The 16,370-nt window shown below is 38.5% G+C and overlaps 1 protein-coding gene across 2 annotated transcripts in view; it reads left to right on the forward strand.

Moving 5' to 3' along the window:
- The window catches only part of sfswap (splicing factor SWAP), an 88,764-nt gene extending 73,130 nt beyond the window's left edge, over window positions 1-15,634 (forward strand). For both annotated transcript variants that reach the window (XM_084386740.1, XM_084386741.1), the window contains exons 15-18: window positions 4,861-5,007; window positions 8,011-8,175; window positions 9,913-9,985; window positions 14,937-15,634. In XM_084386740.1, the coding sequence (XP_084242866.1) occupies window positions 4,861-5,007; window positions 8,011-8,175; window positions 9,913-9,985; window positions 14,937-15,002 (451 nt within the window). In that variant the 3' untranslated portion in view covers window positions 15,003-15,634. The remainder of the gene's footprint in view (window positions 1-4,860; window positions 5,008-8,010; window positions 8,176-9,912; window positions 9,986-14,936) is intronic.
- The last annotated feature ends 736 nt before the right edge of the window (window positions 15,635-16,370 follow it).

Here is a 16,370-nt window from a genome sequence, read left to right on the forward strand (position 1 = left end):
CCTTTTCCATCTTTTTATCCATCCAAAAATGTGTTAATCTAATTGGCCTTTTAAGTTAAATGTAAAATGTGGTTTTAGGGCTTAAAGTTGGAATGAATTATTGAAAATTTCACTTATTAAACTTAGAAATACAGGAAAAGGTATGTGAACCCTGGTGTTTACTGTGGGCTTCTGCATAAATTGGCCCTAAAATGTGATCTGATCTTGTCACAACTATAGACAAACACAATCTGCTTAAACAAATAAAACGCAAACCATGAGACATTTTTATTGAACATACCAAAATGTTTAATTCTGGTGTCATTTATTCACCCTCATGTTGTTTTTTCTTCTTCTGAACACAAAAGAAGATATTTTGAATAAAACTTGTAACCAAGCTGTTTTGATTACCATTGACTTCCATTTTATGGCCACAGAGAAAAACACTGAGAAATTTCTCAAAATGTCTTCTTTTATGTTCATCAGAAGATAAAGTCATACTGGTTTGGAACAATATGGATATATATGGATGAGTAAAAATTGTTTGGCTAAATGTACATCATTTTCATTTTTGGGTGAACTATCACTACATTTAGGGTCTCTGTGTTCACCAAACGATTCTTGTAATTGCAGATCAGATTTTCAGATAGGAATTCAGGAAGAATTTAGGAGGGATTTTGTCTAAAAACAAATGACCAGTATATGTAGAAATCAAAGGTAAAGCCAAGGGTTCACATACTTTTTCCTGCATCTGTAAATAATAAAAACATGTGGGGAGAGTGGCTTGTCAAAAGTTTTGTAGCCCACCTCTAAACTTTTGTTCACCCCTCAGCCACCCTCATTTTTTGTCCTCTTTGCTGGAAATCAAGACTGATTTGTCATTATCCAATGCTGAAGTTCAAGTAATTACAATCCCCTCATCGCGACCGTCCTGACATGCCATAATTTAATTTCTGGAGATTAAATCATTTCGGCCCCAGGATTTAAATCACTTAGACGCTGTAAAAAGTTTTCTGGCTCTTTTCTTTGGTTAAATTTCCATTCAAACTTGCCAAACAAGGTTAAAAAGTGTTGCTATAACTCAGATCAACCTCCTAGTTGAAGTAATTGGAAGGAGTAAAACCACTTCTTCTTATACCAGATAAGGAATGGCCTACCTCTCTCTCTCTCTCTCTCTCTCTCTCTCTCATATATATATATATATATATATATATATATAATACTTTTTTTTTAAATATTTTTATTTTAGAATAAATCTTGTGTCTGTGCAAGTGAGAGATTGAGATGGTTTTGGGCAGAAGCTCTTCTTAGACTACTAATCTAGTTTGGCTGAGCCCCTGTGGTTCTCTGTAGATATCGCCTTGGCCTAAGCCATGTTCTCCAGCTAAGAGCTGTATGAGAAATCTTTCTATCCTTTTTCTTATTCCTCTGTTATTGAACTGCAGTTCATCCGCTTACTTCATAGGCTTCACACCGTTGCGCAGACTGCAGCGTCTGCATTAAGATGACAATCCCATCTTCTTCTAATCCAGATCGTCCCACATCCTTGTTAATTTCTCATCGGGTATGGCTCCATCATGGCTTTCCAATGTTGCCCTTTCCCATTAATCTTCAGATGACCTGAGATAATGAAAGCGTCTGGTCCACACTCACCCTGTCTGTCATCTCCCTCCACAACCATGTCATTAGCAGGCCTGGATGCGTACGTTTCTCAAGCCAGACACGTGACCTTGTGGTTTTGACCTTGTTCCCTGATTGCTGTCAAGTGTTGGAGGGGCTTCAGACCACGAGTGTTTGTTTTACAGCAGGTCAGCTCGTGTTTGGACTGAGTCCTGGTCAAGTGTGTCTGTGTCTGTGAGCATCGCCACTTCAGCAAAGAAAATGACTATTGAATGTGTTCAGCCGTCACCTTTTGTACTCTTCGCCAGTCATTTCCATTCTTTGTGAGCTTATTTTTAGCTTGAGAGGAATTTAATAAACTATTTGTCATGTAGGCATGAGAATATTGAGGTAAAAAGCTAAAATGCACGTCAAGTTTTCAAATGCTTTGTGGCAGGTTTTTTTTAGAATGTTTTTAGGTCTAGATCTGATTTTCTTCTGATTCACTTTAAGTAATAATTTCTTCAGTCAGTTCAGGCCAAAGCACCTAATGTACAGACTCAAATCAAAATTAGTTCTATAGATTGTGAAAATCACCCTTTGACTTGCATTTGTAGAATTTATTTTTATTTTTATTAATCTAATCGACAGTGATGGCATCATTGTAATATTTATATTCTTAATTGTAATTGGTTTAAATTGTAATTCTCTTATATATTAGGGATGCACTAGTGTGTGTGTGTGTGTGTGTGTGTGTGTTCATTTATTTTTTTGAATTGGATTTGCACTACCATTCAAAGATTTGGGGTCAGTAATAGGGGTGTAATAATATATCGTGTCACAATATATCGCAATACAAAAATGCAACAATATGTATCGTGAATAGTGACAATATGTATCGTGGATAGTTCACCCAAAATAAAAATTACTATGTGAGAAAAAAGTTTTCAGAGTTTTAGTGTCAGTACTACATTAAAATATTATATATAATGTTGAATCTAATGTATAATAATGCAATAGGGGAGTATCTGTGTAAAAAAGTGGCCTACATTATTTTAAATATATCTAGTCAGTGACAGAGAAACATATTTGTCTAAAATAACTCTGTATTTTCAGCTTCAGAATCATGAATATTTTTGTGTCCTGTGCTTTGGGTTTCCAGCACCAAGTCCAAGAATATTCATTTATACACACAATGTAATATCAAATTTATCAGTTTAATAAACAGTACATTTTTTGTTAACCTTTTATCATATGTCTTGGAGTATCGCAATAATATCGTATCGTGAGTTCAGTATTGTGATATGTATTGAATCGTGTCATGAGGGTATCGTTACACCCCTAGTCAGTAAGATTGAGATAGAAACATTAAAGTAAAGTAACATTAACTAGATTGTTTGTACTGTACATAAATGTCAAAACAATTTCCTAGAAAGATTACAGTAAAATGGCTGTTTTAATCACCATTTTATCTTTTTAATAGTGACTACAGCAATTTTGCATCGGTTTACCTTATTTAGTGAAGTATCTAGCCTTTATTTCATCAATAATTATAACACTACAAAGAAACCAGAAAACCACTTATTTGGATAGCTTTATAATTGTAGTGGTTTAAAACAAACATTAACCCAAACCTGAGCCTGTTGTGTCTGTTTTTTGTATTGTAGCTGGTTTTAATTAGAAGCCCATATCTAAGTCGGTGACTCTGACACTGATCATGGACATTTAATTTGTAATACTAGGGCCAGAAGTAATTATAAATCTCCTGTTTTCAGACATCAAACATGGCCAGTGTTGTGCCTCTAATTTTTGATAGCGCTAATAATAATGGTGTCAGTGTTTAAGCTGCTCACTCATTTTTATTTGCTTCCTCCTGACACCTGACATTTCTTGTTTCCAGACGGCACATCAACACCAGAGACCAGGTTAACGTTTATCCTTAATGAGTATATCTGTCCAGTGTAGCGGAAAAAGAATAGAAAAATGTAATTCACCCTGGTCACAATTATAATAAATAGATGCAAATGTATTATGGGGGGGGGGGATTTTTTCCTCTCAAATAATATCTTTGACACCCCTGCAGCAGATTATTAATAATTAGATTTAATGTCTGTTTTTCTTCTTCCTGTCTGTATATAATATATTTTTTCTCTCTGTTCCTGATTCATTGCTTTTCTACTTTTCAGTATGTTCTTAGTTTCAAGTGTGTGTGTGTGTGCGCATACAGTGCAAGGTATTTATTTTAATTCGCATTATCCTTCTGCGTGGGTCTATACATGTATGATTACATTTCAACCCACGCACACCTGTTAATAACGGCCTATCCATTTTGTTACAGAAATGTGTTCGTCAACATTAGATTGAATTTTCCAAGGTTCAGTGAGGCTCATTTTGTACTGTTATTGAACGTTAAAAGTATGATGTGATTAAATTAGCGTTTTTAATATGCAACACTTTTTTTTTTTTTTATATGGAAGATTTTGATTTGAGATCGAAGAATCCACTAGATTGCAATATGCAGTTGTGATGTATTGTCAGTAGTCGAAGATGAGCGATACAAAACAACACACTGTTCCATGAAGCGTAAACAAAGCAGCATATTATTATCATGTTTGATTTGGTTCTTGTTCTAAACTTTGCAAACGCTACTTTTCTTCTTCTATCCTTCTGAGCGAATGTCCTGTGAATGACATGACTCAGTGCTGCCGTCTGACATCTTGTAGAGTATAGAAAAGCATTGTACTGCTCATCGTGTCAAACCTCGTCCATTTTCTTTAAGGCCTTAATGCACTACTTGCTGTCAGTGAAATCTACTATAAATGTGCCACTTCACTGTAAGCTGTAAATTGTAACTACCGTCACTCTTGGCATTTAAGATTTGCCATTTGAGATCAGTCTTAGATGGCTTGCACTGGATATTTGCCCACATTTTCGTGGTCCACAGCATTTCTTCAGTGTCTTGCAGTGTTTACAGTGATTACTTCTGTGTATGTCTACTGTTAGTCTATGACTGTCAAAGATAAAAATGTGATTTATCACCACACCTATTTCACACACTTATTTTTAAGAGCTCAATTACTTGTTTTTTTAGAACTCTCTTCATCTCTCAAAAAGGTTTTGAAGAGATAATGGAGAGTAGAGAACCATCATCTGTCACTTAACTTAACAGCATCGATGAGTCTAATGTGTGGGATGATTTCTTGAGCAGAAGTCAGTTCTAACTTGACCATGTTTTTTCTTTGCCTTCTCTTTCTTTCCTTCTAATCTCTCCTCCTCTCTCAGGTCTCAGTCTCGTTCCCCCGGCCGCAGAGACCGACGAGCTCGCTCTTCGGAGAGAAAGCGTGACGAGAGGGAGAAGGAGAGTTATGGTCCAAGCACCTACCGCCTTGGCAGCAACCCAACGCTTGGCAGGAAGCACTCTAGATCAAGGTGAGTCTGGGCACTTACCCAGGTCTTTATCAGGCCTCAAAAGGACCTTTTTTTTTTTTTTTACCTGCCATTTTAGTAATGCATTTGTTTAAATGTATTTTATAGACATTTAAGCAAATATAGTTTTTTTTTTTTTTATGTAGAAGTTTGGGGGTCAGTAAGATCATTTTTATTTATTTTTTAAAGAAAATTTTACTTTTATTCAGCAAAGATGCATTAAATTGATCAAAAGTCACAGTAAAGACTTTTACATTTGTTACAAAAGATTTCTGTTCAAAAAAATGTTCTTTTGAACTTTCTATTCATCAGAGAATGCTGACAAAATTGTATCGTGAAAATATTAATCAGCACAAACGTTTTCAACATAAACATAATAAGAAAAGTTTCTTGAGCAGCATATCAGCATGATATATGATTATATCATATGGAATGATTTCTGAAGGGTCATGTGACACTGAAGACTGACGTAATGATGCTAAAAATTCAGCTTTGCCATCACAGGAATAAATAACATTTTAAAATATATTAAAATAGAAAACAATTATTTTAAACGGTAATATTTCACAATGTTCCTGTTTTTACTGTATTTTTTGATCAAATAAATGCAGCCTTGGTGAGCATAAGATACTTCTTTGAAAAACATTACAAAATCCCACCACCTCCAGGTGTGAAATCATTTTAATACAAAATATTTACACTGGCACATGCTGTGAATACAAAATCTAATGACAGCAGGAATAACATGTGTTTGTATTAACAGCAGCTGTGATAAGGCCTCCTTTTTAAACGCTCTAGCTGTATATCATCACAAGGAGAAGTTTGTCTGATTGTCAGCATGCGTGCCGCTGTTCACAGTTGGTAAAAAGTGCTTTCCTGGTGTTTCCCCAGAGTCTGCACCAAGCGTGATCTTTTTCATTCGCTGTAATCCTTCTATTGAAGAGTCCTGTGAGACTACACTCCATGACACTGCTATCATCACCCTCCCCTCTCTCTCATTTCCTCTACATCACCATTATTTTCTTACCGACACCTATAAGGCGCTAAAGCACTGCAGAAAGAGGTGGTCGTGACGACTTCTCAGATCTCAACTGGCTTTTGTGTCACTGGTCTTTATCTGGGCGGCCCACTCTCTCCTGTACTTTTATGGCTTAGCTGAGACGTTTCTCCTTATTCTGCTGCCGTGGAGGATGCAGAAAGCGTGGACAAGCTTTTTAAACATTCCCTTCAAAGGGATAAAAAAGCTCAGCATCTTGACCCTTTTTGAACCAAGAGAGGAATTGAGGATGAGAGAGAGATGGTTAGATCACTTGCAGGGTTTCAGTGAGGTTTGGTTTGTTAGAGTGATGATAGAAGCATCTTGGATGTAAAACCTTACTTTACTGTACATGCAAGCAGAGGACATTTGAGTGCCTGCCTTTGGCCCAGCAACAGCTGCTGTTGTCTTGGAAATATAACATAACAGTTGGGGTACGGAAGTGTAATATAATTTATTTTCTTCGTAGAATCGTATATTGTTAGCAAAATATGCAAACCTTTCAAGGCAGACCAGCCACAAGCTCTGAGGTTAAGCACTAGTGACTGAGATTTTAACTGCAAAAAAGAAAGGTATTTATAGCCTAGTTCCTTGTAAAGAACTGGACTACCCATGATTTTGAAGCTAGAAAAATCCATCTGATTATTGTACTGTAAATATACACACATAAAGTTACAATGATTCGATTCAAATAATAGAATATATATAACACCATCAATTATGATTGTCATTTGCCACTGTTTATGAAATGAGTAGTTTGTTCCTTCATGAAGATGTTAAGTTCACAGTATTGTACCTTTGTCTTTTTTATGATTTTTATTTATGGCTTAGATTGTGTTTTCCAGGGTTTACTGAGGCTCATTTCGTATCGTTATTGCGTTATCATTACGTTAAAAATAAGTATGATGTGGTCGTTCCCTGCAATTAATTCTTAGTTAGAATTAGATTAAAATTGCATGAAATTAATATTTATAAAATATTTCATCAACATCTCAGAGTCAGAGCTGAATGGCTTTATTTATATCTTAAATAATTATTTTCAAACGTTCTGGAGAAAAATAATGCAGAAAAATACTTCTAGAAGTCGCTGTTGTACTCCATACTGCTCCCTTGTACAATAAACTAATAGGTAATCTTAACCTTGCCATTCAGATACAGTAAGTGAGAGAGGTATTATGTGTTTTCGTTTATTTTAGATTAACTTAGGTCCGTTTTCCTGTATTGATTCAATTAGTCACAATACAGTATTGTGGAATTCTTGGCACGTCTGCAGGAGTGCATTTTTAACCTCGTGTCCACTCTCCAAACAGATCTTGTCATTTTGCTACATTGCCACATATAATTATAGGTCACTATGTCCATTAACTAAAGTCTAGTGCTCCTTTAGAAATGTATTTTTCCCGCTAAAGGACATACCCAATGTATTCAAATAAAATATTCATAAAGGACAGCCTTGGAGATAAAGGCCCCTTGATTTGGTCTTTTTTTCTCTGGAGAGAGAGTATGTGCGGATAGCCTATTTGAGTCCCCTCGCTGATGCAGTGGTGGATCAGCAGGGGTCTCTGTAAAGGGACATGCGGATGTTTTAAGACTCCACATTGTGCCACAGTGTTACCTCCTGTCACACAGTGACTCTCACTTCACTGCACCGTCCCCAGAGCCGCAAGAAAAAAGTTCTATCATATGAACTTAAAGGAATAGCTCATGAAAAGTGACACTATTTTGTTTTATTTATTTATTGTTGTTTAAAAACCCATATGACTTTCTGTCCTCTGTGGAGCATGAAAAGAAAAAAAGCACCATAAAAGTAGTCCATATATCTTGTGTTCAATATTCCAAATCTTCTGAAGCCATAACTTTGTGTTAGAAAGGCAAGGCAAGTTTATTTATTGTGTGACCAAACAAAATGCAACAAATTTTAATGTGTATGTTTTGGGTTGATCGGTTACTTCAATATATCTCGTTTACAGATCGCCTCATGAAAAGAAGAAGAGGAAGAGTTCAAAGTCATCACACCGTTTTAAGGGTTCCTCCGTTTCGCCCTCGGCATCCCCTGACAGAAGCGGAGCCGTGGCCAGAGTCTCTGCAAGCCCCTCCCCTGCCACAAGCCCCGCCTCCAGCTTGGGGAGGTCCAGGTAAAGGGCACAATCAGTTCCTTTAGTGAACAATCAGTCAGCATGAACCTCGCAAGAGAGTCACCAACTCTCTGAAGCTCAGTCTGCTTCAGTCAGAATCATAGATTTCAACCATATTTTTTCCCACTTTGTTGCAATATTAATTTAAGCTTTGCCAGGAGCGCTGTGTGTGAGACACAAAGACGGTCTGCACTCTAGCTTTTTGATTTGAAAGATATTACGGTTTTAGGTATGACTTGACAACTTGAGTAATTGTTGAACGAAGCATGAAAGTCTCAGACACTCAAAATCAGGCATTATGACATTTTAATTAAATGGTTTGACAGCATAATCTGTATGAATTGCGCAAGGAACGCCATAGATTTTCTACATTATGGATAGGTTTTGATTCAAAAACTGGGGAGAACACACTGCACAGGGTTATTGGATACAGGGACTGACTTTCCTCACAACTTCTCAAGTTTCATCAAAAAAGTTGCTTTAAACTCCCTCGGCCTTCAGTTGTTTTTTGCTGCTTCTTCTTTTACCTCCCTCTGTGCGTCTCTCTCTAAACTTTGTTTCATTTGTGCAGTTGTTGTGTCTCTTCCGGCGTTGGGTGAATATTTCATGACCTTCTTCTGGTCGCTCAGTTTCAGCCTGAGATGTCTGTGGTGGTTACATACTCACCAGTCATCATGAATACTGTATTGTGGTGTTTTTCACAAACCTGGCCAATTGGCAGATCTCTGTCTTTCTGTCACCGTCTCACTGTCTCTTTCTTTTTTACTTTTGTTGTAGCGTTTTTGCTGGGTTACCAAAGAGGTCTATTAAAGGGTTAGTTCACCCAAAATTTTTTATTCTGTCAGTAATTACTCACCCTCATGTTGTTCCAACCACGTAAGACTTTCGTTCAACTTCGGAACACAAATTAAGATATTTTTGATGAAATCTGAGAGCTGGTTCACTCCTTCATAGGCTGCTAGGTAATCGATATCTGCCATCCCAGAAAAGTTAGTAAAGACATTCGTTAAAATAGTCCAAGTGACTACAGTGGCTCAACCTTAAGTTTATCAAGCGACTTTATTCAACTATTCATTTTCTTCTGTGTGGGCCTCTGAGTGAGTTCACGTAGTTTAACAGCGCAGCGCTTCTGGGTTGTACGTCAGAACGTTGGCTCACTATTGGCCAACGCTGGTCATGCGTGTGATGCTGGCCAATAGTGAACCTACGTTCTGACTTACAACCCAGAAGCGCTGCGCTGTTACTCTACGTGAACTCACTTAGAGGCCCACACAGAAGAAAATGAATAGTTGAATAAAGTCGTTATTTTTGTTTTTGCGCAAATCTTCAAATCTTGTCGGATGGCAGATATCGATTACCTAGCAGCCTATGAAGGAGAGAACCAGCTCTCAGATTTCATCAAAAATATCTTAATTTGTGTTCCGAAGATGAACGAAAGTAATTACTGGCAGAATTTTCATTTCTGGGTGAACTAACCCTTTAAACACTTACAAAAGAATTCTGAATGCAGATGCATTGTTGAATAAATATGCTATGAACATCCAATATTGACTTGTTGGTTGTATTAAAAACACGGCTAAAAATTTATGAGTCAGCCTTTAGTCATTTCGGCCCCAATGAATTCTATTATTTTCTTTTCTGTGAATGCACACATGTATTTCTCTTCTGTGAAACACTTTGTAAACACTTTTTAAAAGGTGCTATATAAATAAAGCTTTACTTTTGTTTGTTAAACAGGGATGGCTCTCAGGAGAAAGACAAGCAAGTGTCCTCCACTATTGTCTCTTCAGTGCAAACCAAAATCACTCAGGTATGTCATTAAGAAATTATAATTTTTCATATAAACTAGGGCTTTTAATTGATTAAAATGTGTAATTTAATTAATTACATGATATGCCACTTCAATTCACTCATAATTTCATACATCAATATTTGCAGAGAAATACCAATAAAGAGATACTTGTTAAGACGGATTTTTTTTTATTTATATAAAATTCTTTCCTTTTTATAATATAGGATATAGGAGATTTATCAGGATTACTTTTTGACCAAATACCATGGACGGTTTTTGTTTTTTCTGGATGGTCAAGATTGACCGTTGTTTCTTATCTTGCTGAGCACTTTTTCAGCATCTCACCACATTGAAAGTTAAAATAAATAAGTTATTTTTAAGAATGTGTCTCAACACCCTAGATTATTTTTCCATTCCGCAGCATCTTGGGTTTTATTGTAAGAACACATTCATGTGAACACCCTCTCGGACTGATATTTTTTGACTAAAAGCTTGATTGCAATTTGTACATTAAGCAGTTTCGGGCTGAATTAATTTGTAGGGTTGTGGATTTAGAATAAACCTCTGACCAGAATGCTTGAGGAATATCAATACAGTGTTGGCTTGCAAACAAAAAACTAAAAAACTTTCGCTACCTCTCTCAGTATAATTCAGCGCCTAAGGGGAAAACAGTGTAGCAGAGCTGATGAAACCCTTAGACGCTTAGTAAGGCTTTAATATATGTAATTTAGAGCCCGACGCTTTCAGTGGTCTGTGTTTGCTGAGCCTTACGTGCTGAAACTGAGAAATACATTGATTTGGTTGCATGACCCTGTCACCAGGCGTGGGTATGTTGGTGTGTGTGTGTGTGTGTGAGTATGTGTAGAGAAAGGGAGCATGTCGCTATCGCATTTTGATTCAATGCAGCCGTCAATCTGCAGCTCTGTTATGATCTCTGGCCTTGTGCAGTAAGGATGAAACGCAGAGTGCGATCTCTTTCCTTCCCTTTGCCTATTGTTATACAGAGCAGACGAAAGGTAGCTACTGTATGTAAAAAAAGTCAGTTGTGTCAAAGAGAAAAGGATGCAAGAAATGCATAAAAAGATAAACACTGTACACTGCACTGCGTTTCACTCGCAACCATCTGATCCTCAACCAAAAGTAGTCAGCTGCATAACAGTCTTTTTATTTTAGCCCTCTCTGTTCTAAAAAAGTCTACGGTCTTGACATGGTTTCAGATCTTTTGGAAACCTGATTCACTTCCCTTTTCTCCCGGCATACGAAATCAATTCTGACACCTCAGAACTGGGGCAGGACTTCCAGGGGGCAACTTCTTGCAAAAACGAGTCGGCTCTTATTAAAACCAGCAACTGCTGCTCGAATCAATAGAAGCATGGTTCACCTTGACAAATAACTACCGGCAGGAACTTCTGCAGGCCTGTGCATGCTTACATTTCAGTTGCGTGAGGAAGTCCCTCCGTCCCCAGTTGCCCCCTCTAGCCCAGGCAATGAAAGCTCCGGGTCGCACAGACCACCCGTAGATCCTGTGGTAGGGAAGCAGGTTTCAGCTCAGCTCAGTTTGATCCTTTGCCTGCAGCCCTACCTCACGCATCTATGATCGGATCCTCCAGAGGAGAATGTTCCAGCTCTGACATGCACATCCTGACTATTGATAGAGGAAGAAGTGCTCTCATGAGACGCTCCGGTGGAGACTGGTGGGGATTTTTACAACCGACAAATGAAAAGCTGTAACATTAAAGGCTGGGGAAGCGCGTTCTCGATCTTAGCACCACTCCCCTGGGTTTTTTACGGACCCTCTGTGTGCCTGTCAGCCGAACAACAAGGGAGGCTGGTTTATGGTTCTCCCTAAGGAACAGAATAGTCTCTTTTTCTTTTCTTGTGCTCTGTGCTGTCCTCCTCCATCCTTAACATTATTTTCTTATTTTCCACTGATTAGCATGGGTGGCATGTTAAGGGTGGCAGGTGACTGATGGTTTGATCTGGAGGCGTTTATGGTTTGCAAAATGCACCCTGGCAGGTTATTGAGTGCATTACTGTTGTTGTGCGTAAGAAAAAGCATTGCGTTTCCAAACTACTGTGACTCTGGGGGAATAAGACATCTTGTACTAACTGGCTCAGTCAGAATGTTGAAGTCTGTTCATGCCTTTACTGAATAGGACAGTATGCAATGCATAGCCAATCACAAAATTAGGCTAACGTTACATGGAAAAAAAGGTGCGTACGGTTGTGCAGGAAAGTATGCAGTCATACGCCGTTTGACGCCTGGCCATCTGCTGTGTCTCTGACTCCGCTGCCTCATTTGAATGGTAACTCGACAGGTGAGCGCAAAGATTGGATGTCGAGGATGCGCAAGTAAACCGTTTTTTGCAAATTCGGCAAACTACCTTATCTTTAACGGTTACTTTACCATCTACGGTGTAGAACCCAAAATATTTCCAGACACTACTTTTTAGATGAGTTGGGGTCGTAATTGTCCGCTCAGGCTGGCCGTTCTGTGCGTTATCTTCCATTTTCAAAACAGGCTGGCTGTTGGCTATTATTTGCTTGATTTGGTCATCATGGGCCTACGCTACAGTACGTTTAGAGCGCCCGCTACTGGATGAGATGGCAAACAATAAAATAAAAAACAAACGGTCTAATCATAGACTGTAAAAAGTGCGCTACACATGGCACTTTAAAAACCGAATAGTTTATTTATAGTTCGATTACGGATATTTCACGTCATGTTCGAATGCATATTCGAATATCGAATAAAAAGTGACAGCCCTAATGCAGATCAGACGGGAAGGCATGGAGACCTCAAGCCAGGAGTCAAACTCAGGTCAACCGGAGGCACAGTTGCATTATATGTTGGAGTGCTGCCCACAAGGGTATTGGCTCAGATAGACCATTGTTTTTAAAAAATATATTTTGGACTGAGTTCAGAGTGATATTGAGTGTGAGATTTCAAAATTGCTTTTAAATGGCCTGGGCCTGTGATTGAGCTGCCACCTCTTTGAACTCGAAGTGGGGCGATTCTCTGGACTCTGAAAATGCAGGTACGAATGTGGGTTATCTCTCAAATTGCTTGGAGGTCTGGACCCAAATAGCTACAGAGAAACCAACTGCAAAAAGCAGTTCTCAGTCACAATTACAACTAACTCTTGTTTGGTCGTTTAAAGTCAGAAAGCAACAATGCAACTATTTCCATTGTGCGAGAGTTGAGTTCCTCACACTTCAGCCAGCTGTGGTCTCATAATGAGCTCTAATCATACTGAAGTTATCCTCCTTTCATTGCAGTAATCTGCTCGGGTCAGCTGGAAGCTCAGAGAGCCTTTTATCCCAGCTTAGTCCTGTCACTCTAATGTACTGGATCAACACACTATGATCAAGAGAGACATATTTATACTGGTTCCTCTTTTTTTTTTTTTCATTATTATTATTTTTTTTTCATGTACATGCGTTCGAGTACTGGTTTATGTGTTTTGTTGTCATGCATTTCGATATTATAACAATACACATTTTGGGGTGCAATTACTGCTTGCATGCTTATCTAGATCAGCATTAAGCAAAATTAAGATTTGGCTCCCTTTATAATCATGAGTTGGAATTTGAATGAAATTAGCCAAGATAGATAGATAGACAGACAGACTGTTTGTCCGTTTTGATCGCTGTCGTCAGCCCCTGTACACTATTTAATGCGATCCATGTACTGTATGAAATGACTTTCATAATGATTTCACCCTGTGAAGGACAACCGCAAACCCTTCTCTCCAGAGGCACATTGGTCCTTGCCTGTGGTGTTTGTGCTTTTCTTGACCACTTGTTTGTTTAATGATTAATTCTACAGGGGCTTTATTGGAAATTCAGGGTTAATAACTTTCCTTCGACTGGATGAGGGGGTGGAAGGCAGCGGTGTCTTTAATTCTGCAAACGTCAATGAGCAAACCTTGCTCCTATGACAACCGTGCAATTCAGCCATGTGTTTCGAAAGATCATTTGACTGATTTGATATATAATGGCAAGTTATGCTGAAGTAAAGAACCTTGAAGTAAATGTATGCTGGCAGAGAAAGGCATAATTGCCAGAAAACTGTTGCTTGTTAACTGATATGTTCTTACGCGTAGTATTACATTTTATAGGAATATTCCGGGTTCAGTACAGGTGAGCTCAATCTCTGGGCATTTTTGGCATGATGTTTATTACCACAAAAATGATTCCCACTTGACCCTTTTCTTTAACACACAAAAAAAAAGACATTATTTTGGTGTGAATAATTTGCTTACTAACCTATTCTATATTCCATTTTACAATTTCATTGTCATGTCACCTAAAACCCTAAACCAACCGTAAAAAACAAGAGCTACTTTACAGCTCAAGTAATTCAGGTTCTAACAGAAGAATTAATGTACAGTAAGTGCCTTTTATAAAATTATAAGCCTCACTTACATTACTGCATTTAAACCGTCTAGAAATTGGCCCCATTCAAACGAGGGAACCAACGTTATTGAGCTTCACTTCTATTATTCCTTTTAGTGTTTTTGCTCTGGAGTTTCTTTGATGTTAATTCCATTTGTATGAAATCACTGACACTAGTTAATGTGCATATTCATTAAGCAAATGTTTATTCAAGTGCCAAGCCACGGCACGTCTCTGGTGTCACATTCTCCCTATGGACTCTTAGTATGCAAAAAGCTTTGGGTAACGTAACCTGAGCCACATTGAATGAAGAGAGGCATTTGAAGAGCAGGAATCTAGTTAGCCTTCTTTTCTATAGAACGCCACTAGACATCCGTATCCATATTTAGCACGTAGGATTCTCATACATACAAAGCCAAAAGCCAATCTGAATTTCAAATTGCGCAAAGTTGTCTGCAAGCTTATGAATTCATGTTTCTGTTTTCTTGTCCTGTTTATGCTATGATTAGTTTCTCTCGCAAACTCTCCCTTGCGAATAGTGAACGTTTTCTCCATTTCTCCTTTCTTGTAGGACCTCATGGCGAAAGTGCGAGCAATGCTTGCTGCCTCCAAAGGCCTTCAGCCGAACTCCTCCTGAGAGAGTTCCACAACATCCAGGCAGGATCAGTCTACATCTCGCACGGCAGCAACAGCCTTCCGGGCGACTACTGGATTGCTGTTCGCCTGATAAGCTGCACAATGCTGGGCGCTTTTATCCCTTTATGTATGCCTGGTTTGGACCTTGCGTTAGTTAGATGTTTTTATTTCGCCTCCAGATAAGCATTAGGCATGGAGATCTTCTTTATTTTGAAGATGCAGGTGTAGAAAGACACAATACCAGCAGCAGATGGTGGAGCCTCGGTGTGTGTTTTAGCTGTAAGGCAACAACAAGAAAGAAGTATTAAAGGCGTAATTCCTTGGATGCAACTAAAAACAAATTTAAATTACCTTCTGATGACTGAGCTTTTTCCTTTGTAATATTGTGTCTTGCAGAGGGACACAGTTATATCCTTCTGTGAAGGATAATACTGTTTATTTTCTCACCTATCTCCTTTTTTTCCTCTCTCTGTCTGAGCTCCTTCCGATATGAAGTCGTCGGCTTTCTTGCTTCTGTTTTTTTTTTTTTTTTTTTTTTTTAATATGTGGCCTTCGGTTTTTCATTTCTAAGTTTGTACGGGCCTAATTTTGAAGCTACTTTGTAAAACCCTCAATAAAGTATGAATTATCCAACGCGAGTGTGGTTGCTTTACTTTCCTCGAGGGACATCTCGTCATGTTCGCGTCCTGCTCCGTCTGTTTTTCATTTCCTGCACCTGAGAGCTTTGGCCTTTCGACCGTCGGCGCATGTACTGCATCCCAACATGCACTCTGCATGATAATTAGACCCCATGTTCTGCTGAAGGGTCCGTATGAGTGGCGCCCCCGCAGGAATGAGAGAGCATGAGTGAATGGTGGGAATCATGGTCTATTTTAAGTGAGCCTTTAATCTCATGACAGTTCAGCCCGCAGAGGTGATGCGGCGAGTCTCATTTGGTCCTGCAAGAGAGAAAATTGCACTGGTAAGAGATCCCTGGAGCAGATCGGTCCCATCCAAACCCATATTTACGCTCACTCCCAAACTCTCTCGACATGTTCAGATCATGTTGAGTCTGATTCAAGTGGCGTTTTCTTGGGGAAAAGGGGCACAGAGGAAGTGTTTTGTGCCAAAGAATAAATGTTAAATGTCCATCTGGAGTGCATTTTATTGATCATCTGGGTTTTCATTGTTCACTCTGTCCTGCATGTTCAGCAAACCCTGCACAGTCTAATCAGGGCACTTAATTTACTCGTCATTTTTTATTCGGAGTGTCTATTTACAATACTGAGTTGCAAATAGTATCTGCCACTATTATAAATAGCATCTAACTACTAAAAATACTGCTATTTTTAGTGTAAATAGAATCTATCGCTATTTTCACTTGTGACTA

This window comes from Rutilus rutilus, assembly GCF_951802725.1.
Source record: "Rutilus rutilus genome assembly, chromosome: 18".
In the NCBI taxonomy this organism is placed as follows: domain Eukaryota; kingdom Metazoa; phylum Chordata; class Actinopteri; order Cypriniformes; family Leuciscidae; genus Rutilus; species Rutilus rutilus.